The sequence below is a fragment of the Callorhinchus milii genome, unplaced genomic scaffold (assembly GCF_018977255.1).
Source record: "Callorhinchus milii isolate IMCB2004 unplaced genomic scaffold, IMCB_Cmil_1.0 Scaffold3, whole genome shotgun sequence".
NCBI lineage: Eukaryota > Metazoa > Chordata > Chondrichthyes > Chimaeriformes > Callorhinchidae > Callorhinchus > Callorhinchus milii.
In genome coordinates, this window is record NW_024704744.1 from 43,565,673 (window position 1) to 43,592,705 (window position 27,033).

Here is a 27,033-nt window from a genome sequence, read left to right on the forward strand (position 1 = left end):
CGCTTTTCACGTCGGGAGGACGTCCCAAAGCGCTTCACAGAACACACTGTAAAGTGTATTGACTGTATATTTGTGGGTGAACATGGCAGCCAATTGCGCACAGCAGTGTCCCACAAAAGGTCGTAGATTGAAAATGACCAATTTATTATTGTTTTTGGTTTTGGAGGGATTATTATTAGACGTGTGGAGTAAGGAAACTTGCCCAAGGTTTCGCCCTGCCTGGAATTGAACTCAGGTCTCTCACTTGCAAAGCGAGTGCTCTAACCACTGAGCTACAGGACTCCACAAAATCAGTCTTGGAGAAATCAGCTCAACTAATCTTTCAGTTTGTAGCACTCTCGCCTCTGGGTTGTGTGTTCAAACCCCATGGAGTTTGAGCTCACCATGGAGGCTGACACTTCAGTACAGTGTTGGGGTAATCCTGTTTAGTCAGAGGTGCCTTTTTCAAATGAGATCTCAAACATGGCTTCTCTGCCTGTTAAGGACGTTAAAAATCCCATAACACTGTTCAAATAGACATGCGTTTCTCCCAGTGTCCTGGTGAAACAAATTAATTGGTCATTCACTTCAAGACTATTTGTGGGCGAATAGCTGGTACAAGTTGTAGTCTCATTTATCTACAGTCACAACCCTCGACAGGAATTATTTACAAAGCATTTTGAGACATTTCCGTATAAGTCACTAAAACAATCTTGTTTGACTTCCTAAATTGCAAATAATATTATTTCAACATTATGATAATGGCTATGATGTGGTGCTGGATCCTTACCTATTTTGGTTGCACTGTAAATATTTTCAATAGGGAAAGCGCCACCTAAGCTATACAGCAGGACTTTGGCAAGTGCTGGTACAAGTTGTGTTGTAGTTACCAAGACATTAACACAGTTACTTCTAGGAGGAAACAAAAAAAAGATTAGTCCATTTCCATGTAACACAAGGTAGAAATTCCACCCGAATTTAGATTTACTCCGCTTTTGAAATGTCTTGGTGTCCAAAATTTGGCAAATTTTCAACAGATTCTTAAATACAAGTTTATGTTATTTTAAGAGCAATAGAAAACTGTCTTCAAAGTTAAGACTGAATTCAATAACTTGCCAGATGCTGGACACTCTGAAATGCTACATAAATAGAGTAAATCTAAACCTGGTGGAAATTGTCACCAACATGCTGAAAACTATTGATTTTTTTTGGCTTAATTGAATATATATATTTTTACATGAATCCAAAATAAAGTTTGGGATATTTCCTAAAGTAACACCAAGTTATTTAGCCAATTTATCTTTAAATTCTTCCAAACAACCAAGAAACTCGAACAGAGAATCAAAACCAAGCAATATGGAATGGAAGATTAAGAATAACTCTGCTAAAATAACTTGCACCATTTTGTCATATCTATTTCAGTGGAGCATGAGGAAGATCGTTTTAATTCTTGGATTAGTCTTTAAATTCCATTGTACCATAAAGCACTGACTACACGATTGATAACTCACAAGTCAGACAACAGAGAATTTTCCCCCACAAAGGATTAGATAAAAGGAATAAACAGACGCGTCACATAGTTAATGCTGCATCAATTAACTCAACGTCCAAACATTTCAACAGGACTCCTCTGAAGTCTGCGAGCACAGGAAGTGTGCCCCTTTCTTTTGGTCAGCCGGGTGTCTTGACACATGGAAAAACCCATCACCGTGCTTAAGAGTATCCAAACCAAGCTGAGAATTCCATGCATCCCACCTACACAGAGATAGATTGGACTGCACGCACTCTCCCTACCCCCAGTGACTGGTCTGCCCTTCCAGGTCCTGCCGATGAGCCAGGTTGGCTGTGCTGCCATCAGCAGTGACCTTGAATACTGCGGACCCACTTGGCTCAGGAACCGGACTACCAAGACAACCACCCAGGGTTTATTCAGTGGATACTGCCCTAACTCTGCTCAAGTTAGTTACTTATCCTTTGAATAAACTTGGAATAATTGTGTTAATGCTCAAAAATGATCCCATTACGCATGAATCCAGGATGGTGGCACCCAGGGCTTTCAGCCAGGTTTGGGCACTATCCAATAATGAGTAGTGGGAGGGGAACATTTCAAAATTTGACCATTATTTCATAAATAAAGAATGGAAGGCATTTAAGCATATCAGTTTTGAAATATTTTTCTAAATTCACTTCCAATCATCTTAGCGATTCATTTTCCCAAGTCACCTTGCCAATATTTAATGTTAAAGACTTCAACAACAACAACTTATATTGATATAGTGCCTTACATGTGGGGTAGCATCCCGGAACGCTTAAATAACATCTTCATAAGATCACAAGATTAGTCAGATGAAGCATATCTTTCAGCCCATTTGATCTCATTCCCCACCCTCCCATCCTCCCATCACAGGATCTAGCTGTTTTTAAATGAGTCCAAAGTTCTTGTTCTACTGACTATTGTAGGGTTGTTAAGTGCAGTGAGTTTGGGCAGTTGTGGTTCAGATTTTGGTTCAGATCATGCTTGAAGACCTTCCTCTTTGACCACGCTTCAGACATCTTCCCCCTCTCCCCAGCTCGGCTTCAGGATCCACCACAGTTAAGCGCTCGAGTTGCTCTGCTACCCCAAGTGAAGGGCGCTATATAAATGCAAGTTGTTATTTAATGTAATCTGTGCCGATTGGTGAGTTCCATGTTTATAGTGGGCACCAAAACACTGGAACAAATAGGTTCTATTTTCTTGCACATCAAGACTCTCACAAATATAAGCACCTGAAGGGATGACATTTGTCCAAAACAAAACTAGTAGGAATTTAAGAATTCTTTGCATGTTTGTAATTTAACCATACTCTCCAGAGGCAAATTGGCACAGAACGGCCAACCTCTGCATGGGGTGGTGGTGCAGGATGAATCTGATCAGGACAGAACGTCAGAATCGAGCTAGACCTCTGTGACAGTCTTGGTAGTCCAGTTCCTGAGCCAGGCGGCTATGCAGTACTCCAGGGCACTGCTGACAACACACCCACCAGCCTGGCTCAGACACTGGGAGCAGGAATTCTTCCCATTTGCCTCTTGATAATGTCTTCTAATGGCAGCATTTGGTTCTGGATGAATGACATTACAGAAACTTCAATAAACTTCACTTGCATCAAGGTGAACAGTTTGACATTTCCAATGTGTACCTGTCTGCATGGACAGCATAATACATTGTACCGTGAGCTATATATTCTGTATATTTTGTACCTTGAGCTGATGATTGACAGTGATTTAAGTGCATTTGACAGCCAGGAGTCTGTCAAGGCTTCGATCTCAGCCCTTAACTGAAGCCAGGCATCTCGTTTTGCTGGACCAAGTAGTCCTAAAACAACAAGAGAGACAAACGTAGAATATGTACTATCAACATTTTGGATGTCCTGCTTGAAAAAAGATTTCCATCTTCACAAAAGTAATCATTGGTTATTTAGATTGGATAAACTATTTCTCGATCTGTTTAATGCCCTGTTTATAATGGACATGACCTCACTTCCAGCAGTGGAGTGAGAAGTAAAGGGAGCAGGATTTATATTTTCTGCTCCTGCTCTATCGCTCTCATCTGGACTAAATCTGGACTAAGCACACATGCAGCGCTCTGCCAATCTCAGCACACCACCAAAAGGCTTTGGTTACAGTGTGTGTGACACTTCAGTTACAAAGTCCTGTCTGTGGTCTGAAGAGGATGGGAGAGGGGAAAAAAGGCAAAATTGCTCACCCTGGTGACATGGGATCATTCTTGGCTAAGGGAGAGCAGATCTGTCCACTCACTCTCGGGGACTCACAATTCAATATCTGAGTCTGGCACGACGGACCAGCTTTCCTGGCTCATAAGTGGTGCATGAAGAAGGAGAGACTTGCATTTTCAAGTACCTTCTTACACCAGAATTCACCTCACAAGTAATTACTGTCATATGTGACTCTTTCTGATGGCAAACATATGCACTTGTCAAGGTTCCACAAACAGTCATGAGGTGAATGATCAATATATCTGGAGGATTGTTGGCCAGGACAACAGGAAAGAAAACAAATTCTCCTCTTTTCCATCATATCATGGGATCTTTAAGATTCATCTGAAAATAGAATTTGGGATCTTGGTTTCAAAGACTCATTTGAAGGGCGGCATGGCATCTCTGATGATACAATGCTGCTCCAGTACAGTACCAAACTGGCATATCAATCTAGACTATTTACACACATAATTACCCACAATCTTCTAAACCAGAAATGAGAGTGCAACTAACTGAGCCAAAATGACATCATCAGCAATGAGGGGTAGGCAATTTCTGGAGGATTAGATTATTTCCACTTGTCTCTTCATAACCTCTTTGGACAAGCAATGAGAATCTTACTTACCAGGTACCTTATACTGATATCAGTTAGTCGGTTCAGTTCAAGCAGTAGCCCCAAGTGTGCTGTGGGTTCTGATTTCTTGGCTTCTGCCAATATACAGCTGTAGTTTAGGCAAGTCTGGACAGGCAGGGAGAGATTACTTGCTCTCGACTTCTGTACGTTTCTCAGTAGCTGGAACTGGAGACTCGTGTGTCTGCAAACTCCCGGCTGACCAAAAAACATCTAACGTAATGGAACTATAAATCCATTTTCAGGATGCTGTTTTTCTCCCAAATTGAATTAACATATTTTTCGTTCAGATTAGACTTCCAGTTGGTTGTCATTCCATTGATATGTTCTTGTGTTTATTTAAAGATAAACAAACTCAACAGTCTCTTGACCAACTCCAGCTATTATTCTATTTGTTACAACAACAAACCTCCCTAATGGTAGACTATGGTCTCGGACACGTGTCGTAGTTCTCCACTTACCAATTTACTCTTAATTGAAAACAAATACTGTTTAGAAGTTGATCTGCTGTATTTTATTCAAACTATTAATAATTTCAGATATAGAAGTCAATTCAGCATTAAATCACTGTATCAAAAGGAACACTCCAACTTTCATTTTCATACATCAAAATCATACAGGAATTTGTTTGCGTAAAATAATTATGGGCATCAAATGTTTACTTGCCATGAAATGCCAGTAAAATTAATTAGTTGTGCAACACGTAAAAAAAAATCTATTTTGTTGCCCATCCTCCCAACAGTGTGCAGGGATGAGGCTGATGGCATATGATTGTGGGGAGGAAAAGAGGAAGGGAAAACAGTTTTATCTAGCACCCAAAATACTCTCCCAACAACATTCTTAGTCAGATCAGCATGCAGCAGTCCAGGCATGTCTGACTCACTAATAAAACTTGGTGATCTAGAAATGTCCTACAGTTATCATCATTGAAATGTCCTTAATAATAATAATCTTTGCATTTGATATAGCGACTTATCACGTCGTTGAGATGTCTCAAAGCGCTTCACAGGATATACTGTAAAGTGGATTTATTGTGTATTTTGTGAGCGAACAATTACAATTTAACTCTGTGAGCCAAAGCTCTAATGGTTCTAGTAGGAGATATACCATATTGTGCAGTTACATTTACACATTTTTCTGACAAAATGTTAAGTGGATTAAGTTATTATCGTGACTTATCCTGCAATAGTCTTGGGACAGCACAGAAACTGATGGCGACTCCAGGTCACTGGCCAATACAGAGCTCACTAATAGGTACTTGTGAACCGAGATCTTCCACAATTGCTAGTGTACATGAGCCACTGGCCCGTGGACAGGGCCTTTTTGAGAAGCAGATCATGCTGCGGGAGGTTTCCCCCTGCTCTGTCGCCAGACTTGGACATGAAATTTTTTTTTGGTTACTTTTAGTTTTGCGGAGATACAGGATTCCAGTGTCTGGAGGAGATTGGCTCAGTTTAGTTTTATACTATTGGGGCTGTTTAAGGGGACTTTTTGATGAAAACGAATGGATTGCCAAATATTATAAGCTCTCATACACACACACACAAACTGTTTTAGGTTTCTTTATATCTTAGTGAAAGAAGTTCCACTTCCCTTGTTTTATTGAGCTTCCCTCGCCTTTTTCCTAAAGACCATTTTGTCAAAATCAGTTTTTTTAAAAAACTAACTTGATTCATAAAATACTGATTCAGAATCACAGCTGCCAAATTATATCAGGGAATGCAAAACAAATACTAAAAACATGTTGGGAAATGGTCCTGGAACTGATCAGTGAGTATTAGAAAACAGGATAAACAAGATATATCATTGACTGGATCACCCCAACAGCTGGTTACTCTACTAGTAAGAAATCTGACTATTACACCACACAGGCAAAGGCTCCTGACCTCCCTACTTCCCCTTACATGGGGGGAAAAGAAGGGGATTTTTATCCGTGCACTGGACATTAATGTTTAATGCAGAGGAACAGGTGAAAGAGGAATCACAGTCACTCACATAGATTCACACATATCACAGGCACATATATATACATGGTGATCAACAAGATCCCCTTTCTATGGTACTTAATTGCAAATGTCATATACAAGAACCTTCCATATTGAATGTTAAGACAAAAAATTCTCTGAATACAATACACATCTCAAATTAATTTGTGCCCCGATGCTTGCATACACACAGGAGTCTAAATTGTGTTGTTTCTTAACAGAATTCCATAAATAAGGAATCCTGTTAAACGTTATAAAAAGTTAAAAGAACTACTTTGCATTGGGGAGAGTTCCTGTAGATTGATGCAATGTACTTCTGGTTAAAGGATGGAGTCCACATTTGTGCTTCTTGGATTCCCCAATAGGGAATCCTGTTAAGAAGTATTGTAAATTATTCTCCATATTAGATACGTATTTCAGTATCTGATTAAATGCAATTATCAGTTGTTAACTTGTCTCAGCTGGTAGCACTCTTGTCTCTGGGGCAGAGAAAGTTGTGGGTTCAAGCCCTATGTAGGGACTTAAGCTCACATTCTACAATGACTCTCCAAGTCATAGGGAGTGCAATAGTGGGGGAAGTGCAGAATTTTCAAAGATGCCGTCCTTCAGGTGAGAACTGAGGTCCTATTTGCCTATTCAGGTAGACTTAAAGGATCCTATGACGACTACTCAAAAACAGAAGTGGGTTCTCCAAGTGTCCTGGCCAACAGTCCTCCAGATAAATTGATCAGTCACTTCATAGCTGTTTGTGGGACATTACTATGTGCAAAATGGCCACCACAAATGCCCACAAATACACAGTCACTACTCTTAACAACACTTACCTTTGAGATGTTTTGACATTACATTATCAAATGCAATAATTATTATCATTATCATTTCTTTGACGATGGCTCTCAATCAATGTATTGCTAATAGTATGGAGTTAGTGAAAAATATTGGACTCTAACGATCACTGTAAGCTCTTCTTGCCAGTCCTTAACTGGATGCCAATGAATTGCATTTCTCAGAAAAGTAGCAATTTGAAATGTTCATGGTTAGGAGAAGTAGCCCTTAACAGAGCTCCCCTCCATTGGAACAAAACTAAAACAACCCAACTCACCTCCTACATTGTTTTTGTAAGTGTTGTACAATTCTTTTACACGTCTGTAGCGGAAGGCTAATTTTCTCATCCAGTCAACTCCACCCCGTACACCAGTGGCTAAGCAAAGGTTTGCACTGGTGGCAGCTGCATGAAAGCCGTCAGTTGCAAAGCTATAGGTACTGCAAACATAACAAAAATGAGCAACCGTTGAGATGCATTATAACATGAAACAGGTGTTTACCATTTTGAAATTGGTCTTCAATGTAACATTCATTTTTCCAAACCAGGTGAAAAGATTACCTTAAGTCTTGTCCATTATCATCAGAGGAGACATCATCTATATGAACCTGATCACACTCCTGTTGAAAGATCATTGAATTAAAAACAATTTGAACTTGTATATGACTTTGAATGTAGGAGAACATCTCCAAGCACTTTACAGAGATGGAGTGGGAGTCTAGGTAGAGTGGGAGGGTGAAGGAGGTAAGACATCCCTTTGATTTAGACTATTGTGACTGCACCTTAACAGACTATTAGCAGTCAAAGAGATAGGTTTCAGACAGGTTTTGAATGTGGAGAGGGAGTGAGCCGGGTGGGAGGATTTCAGAAGAGAGTTCTAAATATACAAGTATCTCCTGCTCACCATTCTTGGTTAGAGCACTGCTGCTGTTTCAAGTGTAGTTACTGTTTTAAGTTAACTGGATGCCAACCCCATGGCTGACATTTCCAACTTATATTTTGTGCTGCATTATGAAGCAGTCATTAAAGTTTGCCTCAAACTGTAACACTGTCAAGGGTTGTGCTGTTAACCTGAGTACTGTGCAATGAAGCTTTGTGATAAGATTGGTTTAAGTCAGTTGAAATGAATACAATCTTTTTCAGATTCGAAGAAAACCCATCTCTTTCCCTCACCCACGCATTCGTCACATCAAGGCTCGATTATGGAAACTTCTTCCTCATCGGCCTTCCCAACTCTTCCCTTCATAAGCTGCAGATCATCCAAAACTCTGCAGCTCGTGTACTCTCGCACACCAGGCTCTGTGACCCCATCACTCCCACACTTGCCCGACTCCACTGGCTCCCATCCCCCAGAGGATCGAGTTCAAGATCCTCGTCCTCACTTTCAAGGCCATCCATGGCCTTACCCCCTCCTACCTCTCTGACCTGCTGAATCCCTACCAACCTGCCCGCTCCCTCCGTTCAGCGGGTTCCGGCCTGCTCCACGTCTCCCGCCCGACCATCGGTGGCCGGGCTTTTATATTCTCTGCCCCCACACTCTGGAACTCCATCCCACTGTCCCTTCTCCTTGTTTCCTCCCTTGCCTCCTTCAAGGCTGGTCTCAAGATCTTCCTCTTCGATCATGTTTTTGGTCGCCCTCCCACCTCTCTGCCTTCCCTCAACCCTACCCCACCCCTCCCCCATGCTCGGGTCCTGACCCCGGACTGTCCAGCGCCTTGCGAAGTCCTCCAGACGTGAAAGATGCTATATAAATATAATTTTGTTGTTTGTTGTATATACAAATATCTGCATAGAAAGTTTTAGTAATAAGTTTTAGTAAGTTTTAGTAGAATTAGTGGAACTAAAGCTAATGCAAATCAAGTTTCATAAAAGATGGGGCTAAGAAATTAATTACTGTGCTAAAGTAATCAATTCATTTAACATCTTTAGGTAATGGCTTGCAAAATACTATTCAACCAGTAGGTGGCAGCATCGATACACTCATATCAATACTCACACTGGCTCTTGCGGTGCTCTGATCGGCATGTGGACAACAATACCAGTGGCTGACAGATTACTTTTCAATATGTTCACTGAGCATCATATTGTATTGGTCATGTGGTCTTTATTAAGAAGTAAATAGTTTATAATAGAGTTCACTGTGCTTCTGTAAAAGCAACAGAAAAGGTTCTACCTTCTCTGATTATTCATTGAGAACAATTCCACAGCACAATCTTTTGAGGATGGATTGTGAGTTTAAACGAGTGGAGCAAGGTCTTCTCAAGATCAGCTTGATTCCCAAAACACTGGGCAATGAAGTAATGTTTTACATAATACCCTGTTTGAGCTCCTCCGATGGCAGGTGGGTTCATCCAGTGAGTTTATGAGCACTACCAATTGTGAAAGTCCATGTTTGATTCCCAGTGTGTGCTGAGTTTGCACATCTAATTCTGGATGGGATTAGGGTGCTTCAATTGGTCTAACATTTCAGTGGGAAGGGAAAATTAGACAAAGATATAGAGTGAGGACAGTTTCAATCTCTGCAATGCCCCACATACACAGATAACATGCTCGCAAGGCTCACAAAAGTATAATAGTCAATTGAGTGAGGTATCCAAAAATTACTGATGCCCAGAAAGCTATATCCAGCAGCAGCAGAACAACTAAATAGACTCCTTTTTGGGGGAGGAGGAGGTAAGTAGTTAGAATAGAAAGAAATGCATTAAGAGAAAATTCATTTGGGCCTTTTCATCTTCCCTGAAAAAGGGACAATGTAGACATGGGGGATAATCAGCAAGGACGAACATAGTTGCCCTGATACTCTCTAATTGTTTGTTAACGGGACACTGGTGTGAGAAACTAAACATAAAAACTAAAGTTCAAAGCTTAATTTTAACGATGGTTCAAAAAAAACCACTTGAAAATGTAGGGCGCTTAGAGACTTGCATTCACTACCACGACTAATAAAGTATCAGGAGTATGGAACACTGTACCACTGTTCTCCAAAAAAGACTATCAACAAATCATTTTAATTTCACAATCGAACTGATGGCTGCTGCTGCCTGACCTCAAGCCTTAAGAGCTATATATCTTTCATATGGACCCAATAATTTACGGCATATGAAACTGACCTCAGCACAGCTGAATCAATGAATGTTCTGCACATATACCCGAATAGAGATTAAAGTAGAATTCCTGTACCTAATAGCCAAATATGACAAGGTTAAGCAAATATAGTCCTCAGTGATAGGATATACAACTGTAAAAAGGTAGGCTAGCTTCGATGTCCAATGAACAATGTGCTCATTAACCAGATGTCATTCTTGGGTAACACACAATAGGATCCTCACACATATAAAATGCATGGTTTCTCGGGATCTTAAATATAGACAAACCATACACAACCATATACGTTCCTGGCAAGAATACTTTAATATCATATGCTTTTCATATGGCTTCATTGTCAGCCTTCTATAGGGAGAATCTACTGTATTGAGAGGAAGCACCATACGTTAGGCATAAGAATCAGCCGAAGAGGGAGCAAGAGGTAGATTGAGGGAATTAGGTTTCATGCATGGAGACTGAGAATCCTGAACACGGGCAAGCTATTAGCATAACTGCACTCCAGTGGTTCCCCAGTAATATATAAGACATGCCACTTGTGGCTATTTTAATAAAAGTACACTGTTTGCTACACTAAAGCGTACCTTATAGCAGCTTAGAATAATTGTGACAGCTTTGGCAACGTCATAATCCGCCTCACTGTCTGGGTTATGGGGAACAAGCACGACTGCAACACAGGAGGCTTCTTTAACCCAGCAGAGCACGACGAAGAGGCCAGAGTCTGTGCCTGAAGCAAGCGAGACAGAACTCCCCCGCTCTACCAGCAACCACTTAGAACCAACAAAGCAGGTCAAGGTGAGGGTGTACAGGAACTAAAATGACCAAAGGTTATGGAAGCCAATGTCCCAGAACATTAAATGACAGATGGCTGCGTGAATCTAGCATGAAAAAGTAAACCCAACTAAAGCAATAATTCAAAGCACTGCTATGGATTCAGACAGCCATAACATTTTAAAATGCCAGATTCCAAGAAACCTTACAAAGCAAGAAAGGACTTGCATTTTTATAACACATTATCAATGTTGAAATGTCTCAAAGTGCTTCACAGGTAATTACTGTCAAGTGTGCTGACTGTTTCTGTAGGCAACCATTTGGGACAGCAAGGTTTCACACACAGAACAATCCAATTAATCTGGAGCATTGTTGGCTGAGTCACAGACAGAAAGGCAGGTTGTGGGTTTAAGCCCCGTGTTGGGATTTGGAACTCACAGAATCCAAGCTGACACTCCAGCGTAGTGCTGGGGGGTGAGCTTCATTGTCCGAGGTGCCGCCCTATCGATAAGACATTAAACTTAGGACCCGCCTGCCTGTCCGGGGGCATGTTAAAGATCTCATACACTGTTTGAAAAGAGAAAGGTCAAAGAGGCAGGTCTTGAGACGGACCTTAAACAGGGTGAAGCAATTGAAGCAAATCGGAGACACTCGAGGATGGAGTCCCGCACAGTGGAAGCAATAAGGTTGAAAGCCCGACTAACGATAGGGCAGACATGACAGCAAGTCTACTGAATGAAAGATTTGAGGAGGTTGCAGCGGTAGGGTGGAGTGATTTGAAGGTAAGAAGGACAATTGTGAACTCGATTGGCTGGGGGATGGGGAGCCAATGGCCCGATTGAGGATGGGGGTGATAGGCTCGCTGAGCTTGGTGTGGACTGCAGAGTTCTGTATTGTCTGCAGCTTGTGTAGGGAAGAGCTGGGGAGTCTAACCATTTATGAAAACGGTAACCAAATGCTAAAGAACTTGCATTTTTATGGCATCTTATGTTGAAATGTCTCAAAGCACTTCACAAGCTAGAAATCTACAGTCACAACCAACTAAAACCGCGTAGCTTGCCATTGATATCGCTGCCTGGCAAGCTTTCCCGCTGCTTGTCCAGCCAGGATCACCCTCTGTTAGAACTTTGGCTTGCAGGGTTAACAGGACCTGAGTGGGATGAATCCCTACCCCCAAATATACAGTCAATTCACTTTACAGCATATTCTGTGAAGCGCTTTGAGACGTCTAGAAGAGGTGAAAAGCACTATATCAAATGTAAGGATTATTATTATTACAAATCTATTTTTATGAGACACATTGTACACACATATTTACAACATGGAATGTCAGCCTAGACTATACGAGTTTAAATTCTCGATGCTTGAACCCACAACCTTCACACTCAAAGGCGAGAGTGCTACCAATTGAGCTAGGCTGACACTGAACTCAAGTAGAATAAATCTAGATCCAGGCAGAATTTGTCTCTCGAATCCATCATAAATAGAAAGAGGGCATTCAGCTATCCTCCCTGTGAGGAGGTAACCGGGGTCTACTTGGAGCTGAACTGGCTCCAAGGTGACATATTTGGCGATGGAATGTTGGAATCAAGTCAGCCCTCTGTGGTGGTCACCGTAGTCCGGCTCCTGAGCCAGGTGGGTCCGCAGTATTCCAGGGCATTGCTGATGATAACACAACCAGCCTGGCTCATCAGCAGGACATGGAAGGGCAGACCAGTTCCTGGGGGCAGGGATTCATCCCACTCAGCTCCTGTTAACCCTGCAAGCCAAAGCTCTAGCAGAATGTGATCCTAGATGGACAAGCAGTGGGAAAGCTTGACAGGCAGTGATATCAATGGCAAGCTATGCGGTTTTAGTTGGTTACACTCCAGCAGTACCCCAACACAGACTCTGGGGTCCCCAAGCCTTGGCTCTTGCCAAACTGCACCTAATACTTTCTGGAATTAGGCAAGCAGGATGTGTCCCTTCAGGGAGAGAGCACATTCCATTCCAACAAATATCTCTGGAATTTCCATGTCTAGGTGGGATGAATGGAATTCTCTGTTTAGTTTGGATATTCTTAAGCACGGTGATCGGTTTCCGCATGCGTCAGACTCCCCCCAAAAAGGCTCTTGAGCTTTCTCAGCCATTAAGACTAATGCAACCTTAGACTATTGCTGCCGGGACAGATATTGTGACCTGGCCTCAATTTAAGTTTGAGCTTTGTTGTGGAACTTTATTCTGTCCAGCATTATGAGGATCAAAGTACATAAACGTAAGAGAAGGGACTAGAAAACTACATACTTTCCACATTTTCTCACAATTGTAGCTATGTTTCAATATGAGGTGATATGTTGAGAACAGGTCTGATCTTCATTGGGGAACTCTGGAACACTCTCTCTCAATACCTCCACCTTGCTCCCTCCTTCCCCATCCTCATTGGCGGGAGAGCCTTCAGCCACTCTGCCCCCAACCTCTGGAACTCCATTCCCCAATCACTCCGCCTCACCCCCTCCTTAGCCTCCTTCAACTGTACAGCGCCTTGGGACGTCCTCCCGACATGAAAGGCGCTCAATAAATGGAATCTTGTTGTTGTTGTTCAAGTTCTGCCTCAAAACCCTCCTCTTCGACCATGCCATCGGTTACCCCCCTTCCTCTCCCTTCTCCTGACCCCAGCTCGGGTCTGAAATGCTGTACACTGTCCAGCGCCTTGGGATGTCCTCCCTACGTGAAAGGTGCTATACAAATGTAATCTTGTTGTTGTTCTGGTCGCACCTGAAGACCTTACTCTTCTACCATACTTACTGTCACCTCCCCTCACTCAACGTAGGTTTTGACTCTGGTGGAGCATGCTCCCCCACAGTCAAATGCTACGCTGAGTGAGGGGTGCTATATAATGCAAGTTGCTGGTATGATACTGTATGTGGATGCCATCATTTGCTTAGATTAACAACTGGAGCTTTGCTACTTCTAAACTAAAATATGGGTCGACATAAATCTCTCAGCAGACAACTGTTGCTGAGTAAGACTGAGGTTCTTCTGGGACTGCAAGCTAAATTCTACTGATATTAAAAGTGCTGCTTTCTATGGAATTTGCCCCGTCCCAATATTTGTAAATTTGCCTGAACATGCAATTCTAGCTGCTTAAAAAAGCAAAACTATTTCAGGGGGAGCTTGCTTGTGAATCCCTCCAGAATTACAGTATAATTCCTGCTTAATGGCTTTGGGTCTTATTGGCAGCTGTAGGTAGGTCAGTAGTTTCAGTATTATTCCACACAATAGGATACTTTCCATGTAAAATCATATTAGCTTCAGATATCTCCAATGACAATTCAATGCAAACTGTGCAAACTGCACAAGCTGCAATGATAATTGTTTCTGCAGCACAGCATAACCAACCCAAATATTCCACTGAGCACTGGAGACTTGAAAGTATTTTACATCCAGCCAAACACTGCTATTTAAACCTTTGGGTGAAACAACAACTTGCATTAATATAGCACCCTTCTCATAGGATAATGTAGGATTAATTTCTCTTCAGCTCCATTTCATGAGGGCTGCAGAAGGGAATGTGAAAGATGACTGATCTCATCAAGCAATGTTCACGTGGCCATCAATCAGTGTGCACACATGTAGAAATGAAGTCAGTTAGAGACCGGGATCTGAACAGGGAAAAACTTCCAATTGTAGGAGGAGCAATGGACCCATTGTTAGCACATCCAATGTGGGCCGAGCAGATTCAACTGTTTAGATCTCCAGGGACGATCCAGACAGGCAGTCCTGTAAACTAAACTCATTTCTTACTAATCAAACCTTCACAGTCATCTCCCCTGTATTACCTCTTCATTTAGCCCTGTGCAGCTGAAACCTACATTTCCTGCAGTATCACTTAATTTAATTAGCATCCTTCTGGTAGGATTACCTTTAATTTGATGAAAGACTGATTCCAAAACCATTGCTCACAATTGGCCCAATTCTTCCCATCACCACCAGCCTGGACGTGTAACAATAACACTGGCTAATTCCTAAAAAAACTCAGTTAAAGCCCTCAATTGCTTCCCCTTTGTTGTACTGATGACTAATGCAGGCGATTTATCTGACTTTGGTTCTTTTCATTTCATTACCAGCACCATTTCATTAGCGGTCACACATTTCCATTGTTACATAATATATGTGGAATGCATTATTCACTCATGTACAGGGGATGCTATAGAGGGTTAAGTGTTAGACTGAAGTGAACCTACTGAACACTGCACAGCTTAGAACATAAGAATTAGGAGCAGGAGTAGGCCATTCGGCCCCTCGAGCCTGCCCCACCATTCAATAAGATCATGGCTGATCTATTCCAACTCCACCTACTCGCCTTATCCCCATATCCCTTAATCCCTTTATCCACAAGAAATCTATCAATCTCAGTCTTGAATATGTTCAAGGACTGGGCATTTACAGCCCTTTGGGGTACAGAATTCCATAAACTCACTACCCTCTGAGTGAAGAAGTTTTTCCTCAACTCAGTGCGAAAGGGCTTACCCCGAATTTTAAGACTGTGCCCCTGGTTATAGTTTCTCCAAACAGAGGAAAAAGTCTCCCACTATCTATTCTGTCGTGCCCCTTAATAATCTTATAGGTTTCTATAAGATCACCTCTCATTCTTCTATATTCTAGAGAATATAGGCCTAAATTGCTCAACCTATCCTCATAACTCATCCCTCTCATTCCTGGTACCAACCTAGTGAATCTACGTTGTACCCCCTTCAAGGCGAGTACATCCTTTCTTAAATAAGTAGACCAAAACTGCACGCAATACTCTAGGTGCGGTCTCACCAGGGCCCTATACAGTTGCAGCAAGACTTCCCTACTCTTATAATCTAACCCTTTTGTCAGTTTCCACCTCCGATGTGAAATGTATTAAAATGTAAATTTGTATTGTATTGTTCAGGGTATGCGATTATAATGTCACTGAGTGAGTGGGGCGATGATGTCTGGCCTGTGGCACTTGTGTAAAAATGTTGTTTGGGACGACTCTCATTGAAATAACGACAGGGAGATGCACCCTGAATATCAGTCAGCTTTACACCTGGCTTCTCCCCTACTCCCCCTACCCCTGCTCCACAGGTGATATTTCATTAGCAGTGATCAGGAAACTGAACGTTAAAAGTTTTTTTCACATGTGCCCGTATGCATTTTTAACCAGCTACAACCACATTAGCATCGTCTGTCACACTACTGTCCTTCCCATCATTGCATCAAGTTGTTTTTTTAAATAAGTCTACTGGTCACTGGCACCCTTCCTGATCATCTGCTCCAATCATTAATTACTTTCTAAGGAAAGAAAATCTTCCTGGTGTCTGTCCTGAAATTGCCCTTTAGAACTCTTAAGCCTATTTCCTCTTGTTCTACTGTCTTGGTGCATTGTAAAATATTGTTCTGGGTTTACTATTTCAATCCCATTTAAGATTCTATACACCTCTATGAAGTAAGCACTCTGAGATGCTACCCCACATGAAGGGCATAATATAAATGCAAGTTGTTGTTGACGTCCTCTCTGAGTCATCTTCACTCAACACTGAAGAGCCCTAGCTTGTCTAATTGTTCTTCATGTCTCATTCCTCTAACATTGGGGATCATCCTTGTTCCTCTACTCTGCACTGCCTCCAGGGCTGGGCAGCCCCCTTTTGAAGGGCCTCGTGGTAACTGCCATTATGTAACAGTTAAAAAAACCTGCATATTTCCTGCTTAGTTTCCTTTTGAGGCACTGTTCCCTCTGACTGTTGCTGTGATTGATATTCAAATAAACCTCAGAGAGGGACAAGACAAGAGTGCAATGGACAATTTGTTTTTACTCTTGCACTGAGGAGGAATGTCCTTCTTTCATGAAGTGCTCAAGTTCTGATTAGAACAGGCAAAACACATCCAACTAAGTCAGATGAGCCTGAGCATCAGGCAAGGTAGGAACTTGAACTCATGGCTGGAGTCAAGGGCTCAGAGTGATCAGACAGATGTTCTGCAACCGTTTTAATGTAGTTTTCTTTCAACCAGATTCACAAATGTATCGATGAGCTAATGTAAATCGTAAATAGTCAAGGTGGTCAGATAGAAAGGAGTCAATCTCTTCGAAAGTAATGAAAAACAACATTTATATCAATAATCTTTCTGTCATCTCAGTATGATGGAGTTTGAAGTAATGAACGGAAAACACATGAGGGAATCATGTTTACCAATCCCAGCGAAAACATCCTGAAACATAAAGTTTGACTGAAGACTAGAGTTCCCAGAAAAAAACATTTTTTGAAAACTTCTGTACTCTAAGCCGAAAGCACTTGTTTTACAGAGATGCAAGATGTTCTTACCTCTAGATCATTGAAAAATAAATGGGTGTCAGCCAGATTAAAAATCATTTCTTCCATCCGAAGTCCAAGCGTCACAGCCATCGGTGGATCCTGAAACATAAACATCATCATTAACAACGCTGACCTGCTTTGTGTACTTCAGTGTCACTCTTTACCCAGTGCCTATAAAAGTGATGCTTCTCGGTACCTCACTTATATAGCGTGGCAATAACCTGGGTGTAACACTTTTACAATCTACTTACTGTTATTTTTCTCCTCTAAAACTGTTTACCTCCTGAAAAGGTAAAATAAAGTGTTAAAGAAACATGGAAAAAAAACACCCACTAGAATAATGATAAATCCCACAGATATTTTTCTGCAGGTGTTGATGTACTGTGGAAGAAGAAAGAGGGAAAGGAATAGACTTGTCTCTTGTTAAAGAGTTTCAATATTCATTTCCTTCCAAAACAGGCTATAAATTCTTGCAAACCAAACATTTGTACTCATCATTTTTAGGTTATTTTCTTCCCCCGTTTTAGATTTCCAAACCTTCTGTTCACTCTCCTCGACCCTGGCTGTAAGAAAAGATCACGTTCAGCAGAACAAGTATCGATTGTGGTTGTGGGAAGTGAGGCCAGGGCTAAATTAGATGTGACAGGCACAAGATCAAGGACTGAGCAAGCGGTGTGTTGCCACACCATTGTTGGAAATAAAAGAGGACCACGAGGGGATTGCACTATCAAATTTATGACTTTGAGCTCCAGTACGATGAATGAAATCTTCAGCTTTAAGACAATTATCATACCATACCTCTGCTCTGTCAATAGACACTTTTTAAAATTTAAAATTTGTGCAGGGTGGGGGGAGCGAGTGGGCTGAAACACAAGGTCCTCTTATACTCAGCTTGGGTGTTCTTTTTATGTAAACACTAGGATCTAACATATTTATTTGGATTTAGACACTGAAAACAGTACGAATCATCAAAATGAAATGTCTGCCGAATTAAAAGCTAGGTCAGCAGCAAAAAAAAATCTAAACATACAGACACAGTCTCTATCACACCTGTCCTGTTCTGTCAAGATCTTTATTTTAAGGGTTCAGCGTTTTCAAAAATTCTGTGGACCAACTGGTACTCAGCTGCAAAAACCATCATCGCTTCGAGGTCAGACCAGGTCAAATACCAATCTTCCTAATCTGTTGTTATGGTAACTAACCCAAAATAGAAATAGATTTACTACCATAAGGTATTTTCTCTATGAAGAACATTAACATCCATCTAAGCTTTTTAAAACCATTATTTAAATATTTATCTTGCACACAAACAAAGGAATGTATAATCATACAATTATAGTTTACATTTATATAGCGCCTTTCATATATAGCTTCGGGAGGATGTCTCAGAGTGTTTGACTCCACTGACTGGCTGGGAACTGAGCTGGAGGTGGGAACAAGGAGAGTGGGAAGGAGAAAGATGTCCAAAAGTTCGGTCAAAGTAATTTTAGACAGTCAGAAAGTCACAAATACATTATGTACAGACTATTTGTATTTAAACCTAATGAAAAATTCTTGCAATAAGTGAACACATCTTGGCATGAAATCCATTAGCATATACTGTAGGAACAGCTTGTTTCACTGTGTGAATGGGACATTTGCAATTCTTCAAAGTGGGGCTCCATTTGGATTGGGAGAATTTAGTTCAATACAGCAGGTGTACTCCATGGATGGGACAGCACTTGCCAAGGAGAAAACTGAAAGAGATCTAGGGGTCTTATTTGACTCAATGCTTGCCACGTCAAAACATTGTGAAGCAACAGTAAACAAAACAGACAGAATGCTGGGTTATATTGCCAAATCAATTGAGTTCAGGTCCCTAGCAGTACAGTGTTCTGGTCAGATTGCACCTAGAGTACTGTGTACAGTTCTGGTCAACACAATTTAAAAGTACCTCCCATGCCTGAGGGGTAGAATAGAGAAGAGCAATGAAAATAATCCCTAGTATTCGGGGATTGGGCTGTGAGCGACAATTAGATAAGCTAGGGCTCTTCAGTCCTGAAAAGACAACACTCAGAAGGGCCTCAAAGAGGTATGTAACATTTTAAATGGGATTGAAACTCAGAACAGTCATTTCAGAAACATCAAGATAGCACAACACAGGTTAAGAGTTGCAAAGGTCAATTTTTGAACAGACACCAGGAAATATTTCTTTATCCTGAGAATAAATAAAAACTGGTATAAGTTATCAGGAAAGAACACTGGACTCATTTTAAAAAAAACACTTGATGCTATAATAAAAGGACTATAGAATGAGACTATGCTTAGATTATACTTGGAAGGACTATATTTGGAAGGATAAGATCAAATGGGCTGAAGGTCCTTCTTCAACTAAACTGCTCTTGGAAGTCTGTAAAGTGAGTTGATTGTATATTTGTGGGTGAAACATGGCAGCCAGTTGCCCACAGCAGAGTCCCACAAACAGTCATGTATTGAAGTGACCAATTTGATTGCTTTCTTTTCTTGAGGGATTATTATCAGGCATGCGGAGTAAGGAAACTTGCCCAAGCTTTCGCCCTGCCGGGAATCGAACCCAGGTCTCTCGCTTGCAAGGCGAGTGCTCTAACCACTGAGCTACAGCACTCCTATATCAAATCAAAATAATTGATTATTATTATTAATTATATCAATAATTATGGAGCTGTGTAGTGCTTCCTGCTGAATGGTACATATACGCCATTGTTGTAAAGTAGAAATATATATTTTTAATGATACAAGCCCTCAGTTACTCTTAACAGCAATTACATTTACTGTGCTGCAGTTTTATTTACGTTTTGGCAAGTTAGCCATTATTTTGACATTGTTTTTCACAGACTGTCTCATTCTCATTTAATGGCTCAGTAATTCTTCCTGTATACATCTAGTAAAGTATTCCAAAGTACTCCTGAAGCTGTCACTTCACTAGATCTAATATACTGCATACCCTACAGTCAATAGCCTTCATCCTCCCACCTATCCTGTTACTGCTACATTAGCTGCAGTTCTCATCTCAATGTAGATCCTGAGGACTGAACTGTGCATGGTAATAATTAAAAATTTATTGATGTCTAGACAACTAGAAGATTCATTGTTACCCACTGGTTGTGTGGCTGGGAAAACAGAGACCAAATTACCTCAATGTTATGCATACTTAATATGCTGGTTCCCTTATCACTCTAACTTGACATTTAAGTACTTTACAGCTTATCTTTAAACACTTTAAATGGTAGTGCTTATAGCTCTCACACAGCCCAATGTGCAAAAACTATGTTTAAATTATTATCTGTAACACTACTTGCACTGTTTGAATGTTCCCTGGTTGCTGTCTTCGATACTCAATCTCACTGGATGAACATGCTTGCATGATCATGAAAACTCTAATAGGCCATCTTGTTTTAGTTCAACCTCACACAATGCTCCTCTAAGGTTACAGTTGCACTGTACAGTTACAGTGCAACCTCATTACAATGCGATGTTTGGGAGCCATAAAAACCCACCTGCACTATAAAGAGGTGCAATAGTCGACTTGCTTGCTCCCTGTGTGCCAGCCAGTTTCTATAATTTAAAAAATGGCTGATTCCCAAAGTTTTCACTTCCTCTGTGTTGAGCATGCACAAGGCAGGAAGCTGCATCGACAGCAATTGATAACCCAGAGGATAACCATTAGCTTAGCTCTGTAAACTAAAATGGCTGACTTCTGGTACATCAGAACTACACTGGTGTCACAAAGGAAAAATATTTTTCCTTTGATGGTATTATGTTTACTAAATGTCACTGTGTTCCCGACAACTATTTTCAACTAGGGTGCAGACCGAGCATTGTTTCTGATGGAAATACCTCAATACATTCAACAAGATGTGTAAAATTAGGTATGGTCAGCTGAGGTATTTATTCATTCTGCTATGAAGCCTGGCTAAGAACTGCATGTGCCCAGTACATAGGAAGTGATGTTGGTGGTGACCTAAAGTTGACCATTTTAGAGCTAGGACTGGCTGGCCAACGTTCTGGAAGTGAGCAGCCTGGTTGCATGCTCTGCTCCCTGCACTAAAGCATGTCTGACATCTGGGTCATCACACCATTGGTGACGTCACTTATGATGTGATGTCAGCAGTAATCTGATAACCTGAAAGTTTGTCATTATTTAGCATGTGGAGCACCAGATGTTATGCAGGGAGACAAAATGGCCAGAAATGGCAATGATAGTGACCCGATGACCTGGAAGTAGCTTTTTTCTAAGCCCGTGGAGCACAGCTGACGTTTTAAAGCAAATATGCCCATATTTTAGATTTTTTGTTAAGTGAATGTTGAGGTTCTTGCCTAAATGTGCTATGAGCATACGCACGTTATAATGAAGCATGTTTTTATTGGGATTATACTGGAGGCTGCTCGGTCCTCTGCTGACTCAAGCTACATTATATTCCAGAGTCACCTGGTGATCTCTGGTCCTTCAGCCAAATGGCTAGCTCTTATGCCAGAGCCTGTATAGTAAGTGACCCAAGGCTGTTTGACTATAGAACACTTTGCCCAGTTCTGTTGTAGTGTCAAATCCTGTTTTACCGAATATCTACAGGTGTACAATTGCAGGAGTGGGAATCATGGCAATTATCCTTCCTACTATTGACTCAAGGGTTCTTGTCAACTGTTGTGACCTTACCCTGCTTCAGCTAATAGCAGCTAACAATACAGAACAAGGCAAACCTGGGACCTTTCTGATCTGTTTGGCTCAGATGCACACTGAGCAATACCAATTCAGTCATCACAGGATTTGTAACTCCGTGTACTGTACCAGTGAATTAGGCTCAGGCAGTAAAACTGAAGGATTCAATTGAGAATATTTTTCCTTTTATGGTATTATGTTTACTAAATGTCACTGTGTTCCCGACAACTATTTTCAACTAGGGTGCAGACCGAGCATTGTTTCTGATGGAAATACCTCAATACATTCAACAAGATGTGTAAAATTAGGTATGGTCAGCTGAGGTATTTATTCATTCTGCTATGAAGCCTGGCTAAGAACAGGCAGACACTTCATTCAGGGTAAAAATACACTGGATTCATTCATATACAAATCTGGATGAAGTCGATTTCATCAGTTCTTTATCTTCTTCAATTTTACCAACTTTGGGTCCATAAAGTTTCTTCAGCTTTTACAAATCTTGTACTTTAGTGTTCGGAGACATGTGGAGCCCCCTGCTCTTAGTACTGAGCTTGTATATGAATGTAAGAATAAGAGAAAGCCATTCAGCCCAAATGAGGCTGTTCCTTCACTAAATAAACCACAAAGGATCTTTTGGTACTATTTATCTGCCTATTCTTTATGTACCTTCATACCTTCATTAATCTATCTTAGATTGGAAGCGAAACCTTGATTAATCACCAACTCAGAGGACAGGATTCGAACATGACATATAATCAAGGTTTTAATGTATGTGAATTTCTTATTGCTGATACATACACAGCAATAAGAAATTAGTACATAAAGAACATAAGTGATACAATATAACCAAACTGCTACCACACTCGCTTATTAATAGTGCATTAACAAGCGAGTGTGGTAACAGTTTGGTCATGTATCACTTATGTACCTTGTATCTTGGATATGCAGAATTATCTGAAACACACTCTCCTAAATCTGCATATATAACATCTGGAGAATTTCTTGAACTTCTTCCAAAAATACTAATGCCTGGGTTATATCAAAAGCTTGCCAAACAATTGTCAGAGCAACTGGTATCAGACAGCATCCAGAAATACAGTGATGCTGAGCTGAGCCAGTGTTGGAAAACTATTGATGAACAACTGCTTCCTGTACTTTTCCATACCTTTCCAACCCTTACGTGTGACTCGTCACTGTACAAATGATCACTCTATATTCTGACATTTGTTGACATTTCTGAAGGTTAGTTTACCTTTTCATTAGAAATATATACTGACATTTTCCAGTAAGCCTCACAAGCATGGACACATTCACCAGCTACCGACAAACTGGTAAAAATTGTTCAGATTGGAAAAGTAAAATGGTGAATGCTTAGCAGAGCCATGGACATGTTGTAAATTTCATAACTTGGCAGACTGATGTACAGCAATTGCTTATTGAGGAATCCAACTGGGAGTTCTTTCTTGTAACCAAGAGTTTCCATGAGTCAATCACTATGACGTACTTCTGGTTTCCTTATTAAGGAATCACGTTAGAATTGATTCTATATTACACCCCATTATTATGTTTCTTGTTATGCTGTGATGGTGGGATGGTAGGTTGTGGATTCTGGAAGGATGAGATCACATGGGTCGAAGGGCCTTCTTTATCCAAACCAATCTAGTGATCATGTGAACAGAAATACTATCCAATTTCCCCTTTGGTGGTGGTGGGTGAGAGGGACAAATAGGCTGAAATCAGCTAATTTAGCACAAACCAGGAAATCAGGTCTGCAGCAATTTGTTTCATGTAGGGCAGTAAATCTACGAACGGGTCATCAAAAGCTTTGCTTTTTATTGAAAATAAATTTTTGATCTCTCACACAATGGTGCTCTTACATCATTATATATGTGTGTATGCGTCTGTGTGTGTGTTCTTGTGATTTTGTTCAATTCAATTCACAGATGTCAAAGATAGGTGCTTATGTAGTATGGCCAATATACCGGTTGTCAAAGCACACCTTCAGTGATGTATTTCAACAATGACCACTAGCGTCAGTTGTTATTCCTGTTCAGCACAATCACAAACCTGCACATAGAACAACAAAGCACTTTGAATATTGGTTTCCCAGCAAGAGAAGTTTGCATTATAATGGGCTTGGTACACTCAGGTGTTTGGTACACTTGTGTAGCAATGCTTTTTATACCCATAGACAGGAGGCTTGCTTGAGCGTGTTAATTCAGGCTGAAAGGGAAGGCTGTGCCCTCTGCAGCCTATGTGTGTGGCATATGGGAGGTGCCAAGCCTGCGCAGCTTGTTTTCTGGTTCAGTGTATGTTACTTTCCCAACAGAAATATTTCAGACATAAGCAGACTTAATGTAAAAAGGTGGGTCAGGGCATCATATGCAAGACAGAAGGGAAAGTTAAACTGGAAAAATCGTAAGTAAATTAACTTAATTAAGTCATTAATTGAGTGAGAAATGAAATGAAACACACTGAAGCAAACAAAAGTAGGGGAGCCTCAAGCCTCATTTAATAATAATTCTTGCATTTGATATAGCGCCTTATCACGTTTGCAAGACATCTCAAAGTGATTCACAGAATATACTATAAAGTGAATTGACTGTATGTTCTGTGGGCACAATGCGGCAGCCAATTGTAAGAGGTTGAATAAAGAAAGCAACAATTTAGATATTATGAGGTATGAAATCCAAAGAAAGATATGATCTGAAATCCATTTCAAATAGGCTACTAAAATAACTGAACAGAACAAGCAAATGCGTTCATTTTATAAAAAATAAAGTCAATCAAAACACAGAGATTAGAAGAAAGTGAAAACAGATATAAGAGGAATATTAAAGTTACAGGACCAACAAAGAAATAAAATGACACGTAAACTGAAGGCCTAATGAACTCCATTCCCCCCTTCCAAAAAAAGAATGAATAGAAGAATGAAATAAATAGCCTAAAGAATAAAGTGTATCACACAGCAGGACATTTTGATGAGGATTTAACTTAACACTTTTGGAACGGCTCCAAATATAATCCTTACCAATTAGATTGCAAGCAATAGAAAACAAGCAATCCTTAAACACAAACATATCATAACTCAAACTTAGTTTAAGTCCAGTACACTAATAACTCGCTCGTTGATATATGGATCTTAGGAGGGAGTTTACAATGCAGTTAGACTATTAAGAGGCTCAAAAGACATCAGAAACCATAGGAGCAAGTTTGACAAAGGCAAGGAGCAAAATCATCTGAACTCCTCCCTCTCCCAGTTGGGCTAGTGCCCATACATTCTTGCTAACAGAATCCTTTATATTTTCTATTACAGCTCACTGCTACAGAATGATCATTTACAATATCGTACAGTCTAGGAAGTGCTCCATTGACCTAAACACTTCATGACCAATGGCGAAAATTCCCATAACATAAACATCAATTTCTCCAGGGAATAACCTGTATACCATGTAGTCAGTCCTGAAACTTTAGATTGGACCCTAGCTCTCTTGAGACAAAGTCTTATGGCTCTGTGTGGTGTACATGGGATTTCTCAGAGCAAATGCTGTTTTGTGTTGCTGGTGCCAACAGCCAGATGGTTTGACATATGCAGGGAGAAATTGTGTCTAAATGCAGTTGCTAAATAATTTAATGTATTTGATCACTCGCTGCCCTGCAACACTGAATAGGTCATTTTAAATAATAATTATCCTAACAATAATAATAATCCTTGCATTTGATATAATGCCTTATCACGCCTTCGAGATGTCTCAAAGCCCTTCACAGAATATACTGTAAATTGATTTGACTGTATATTTTGTGGGTGAAATGTGGCAGCCAATTGGGCACACCAGTGTCCCAGCAGTTATGGACCGAGTGATCAAATTATAAATGGTGCAAGCGATTACAGCCAATCAACTAACAACCAGGCTCCTACTTACTGCTACGTAAACAGAGGCATATGAAGTAAAGAACCTCTGCGACCTCTTAACCCCCTACCAACCTGCCCGCTCCCTCCGCTCAGCTGGCACCGGCCTGTTCCACGTTCCCCGACCCACCCGCCCCACCTTCAGCCACTCTGACCCCAACCTCTGGAATTCCATCCCCCAATCACTCCGCCTCACCCCCTCCTTAGCCTCCTTCAAGTCCCGCCTCAAGACCCTTCTCTTTGACCATGCCATCGGCCACCCCCCTTCCCTTCCCCTCCATTCTCCCCCCCCCCCCCGACCCCAGCTCGGGTCTGAAATGCTGTACACTGTCCAGCGACTTGGGACGTCCTTCCGACGTGAAAGACGCTACACAAATGTAATCTTGTTGTTGCCTGACATTTAAAATAAATAATGCTTTTTAGAAAAAATTAACGCAGTTGTAGAAATTCATGAAATAGTCAACTTTGAAACAAAAACAGAATACAGTAATTTGGGTGTCCCTACCCAGGGCAGAGAAATGCGTGTCAGACTCCTCCTTTTGCTGTTACCTCCTGAATGGGGACAGTGAAGTGTGGACAGCACTTCCAAACCAGCTGCTCCAGACCATCAAACAGGATAACAAGGTCAACCGAGTGACACCACTACATGTACAGTACTTGCATCTCGCTTCACAATTAACAGCAATGGCCAATTAATTTAAATGTACTTTCCCTTTAAGTGAAATTTTAATGCTCCATCATATTGTTACTCTGTACATCCACATGTCGAAGAAAAGGGTTTATAGATATCCTTTAGTCTGGATTTGATGTGGGTCTTCTTAGGAATTCATGTTACCATTAAGATTAATTATTGTTTGGGACCATATTTGCACTTTCCACTTTTATCATCCTTATCATTTTCTTAATTTGGTGTATTTTTATACAACATATACTATATATATATTTCTATTTTTTGTCTTGTAACAGTGAGCCACAAGATAGGAATTTTAGAATTCCCTAGTTAACTTTCAGTGGTTTTTAAGAAGTAACTGCTAGGTTCAGCCAGATGGAGTACACTATTCCTCAGGGAATGCAGTCTGTGG

The 27,033-nt window shown here is 40.9% G+C and overlaps 1 protein-coding gene across 12 annotated transcripts in view; it reads right to left on the reverse strand.

Annotated features, from left to right (window-relative positions):
- eya4 (EYA transcriptional coactivator and phosphatase 4) overlaps positions 1 to 27,033 on the reverse strand; it is a 209,906-nt gene that overhangs the window by 12,582 nt on the left and 170,291 nt on the right. For 11 of the 12 annotated variants that reach the window (XM_007903513.2, XM_042332967.1, XM_042332970.1 and 8 more), the window contains 5 exons: positions 17,376 to 17,465; positions 7,735 to 7,793; positions 7,453 to 7,613; positions 3,217 to 3,331; positions 770 to 891 (listed from right to left, as the gene is read on the reverse strand). In XM_007903513.2, the coding sequence (XP_007901704.1) occupies positions 770 to 891; positions 3,217 to 3,331; positions 7,453 to 7,613; positions 7,735 to 7,793; positions 17,376 to 17,465 (547 nt within the window). Of the gene's footprint in view, positions 1 to 769; positions 892 to 3,039; positions 3,078 to 3,216; positions 3,332 to 7,452; positions 7,614 to 7,734; positions 7,794 to 17,375; positions 17,466 to 27,033 lie in introns of those variants that run through there. The other variant, XM_042332971.1, reaches the window with a different exon arrangement.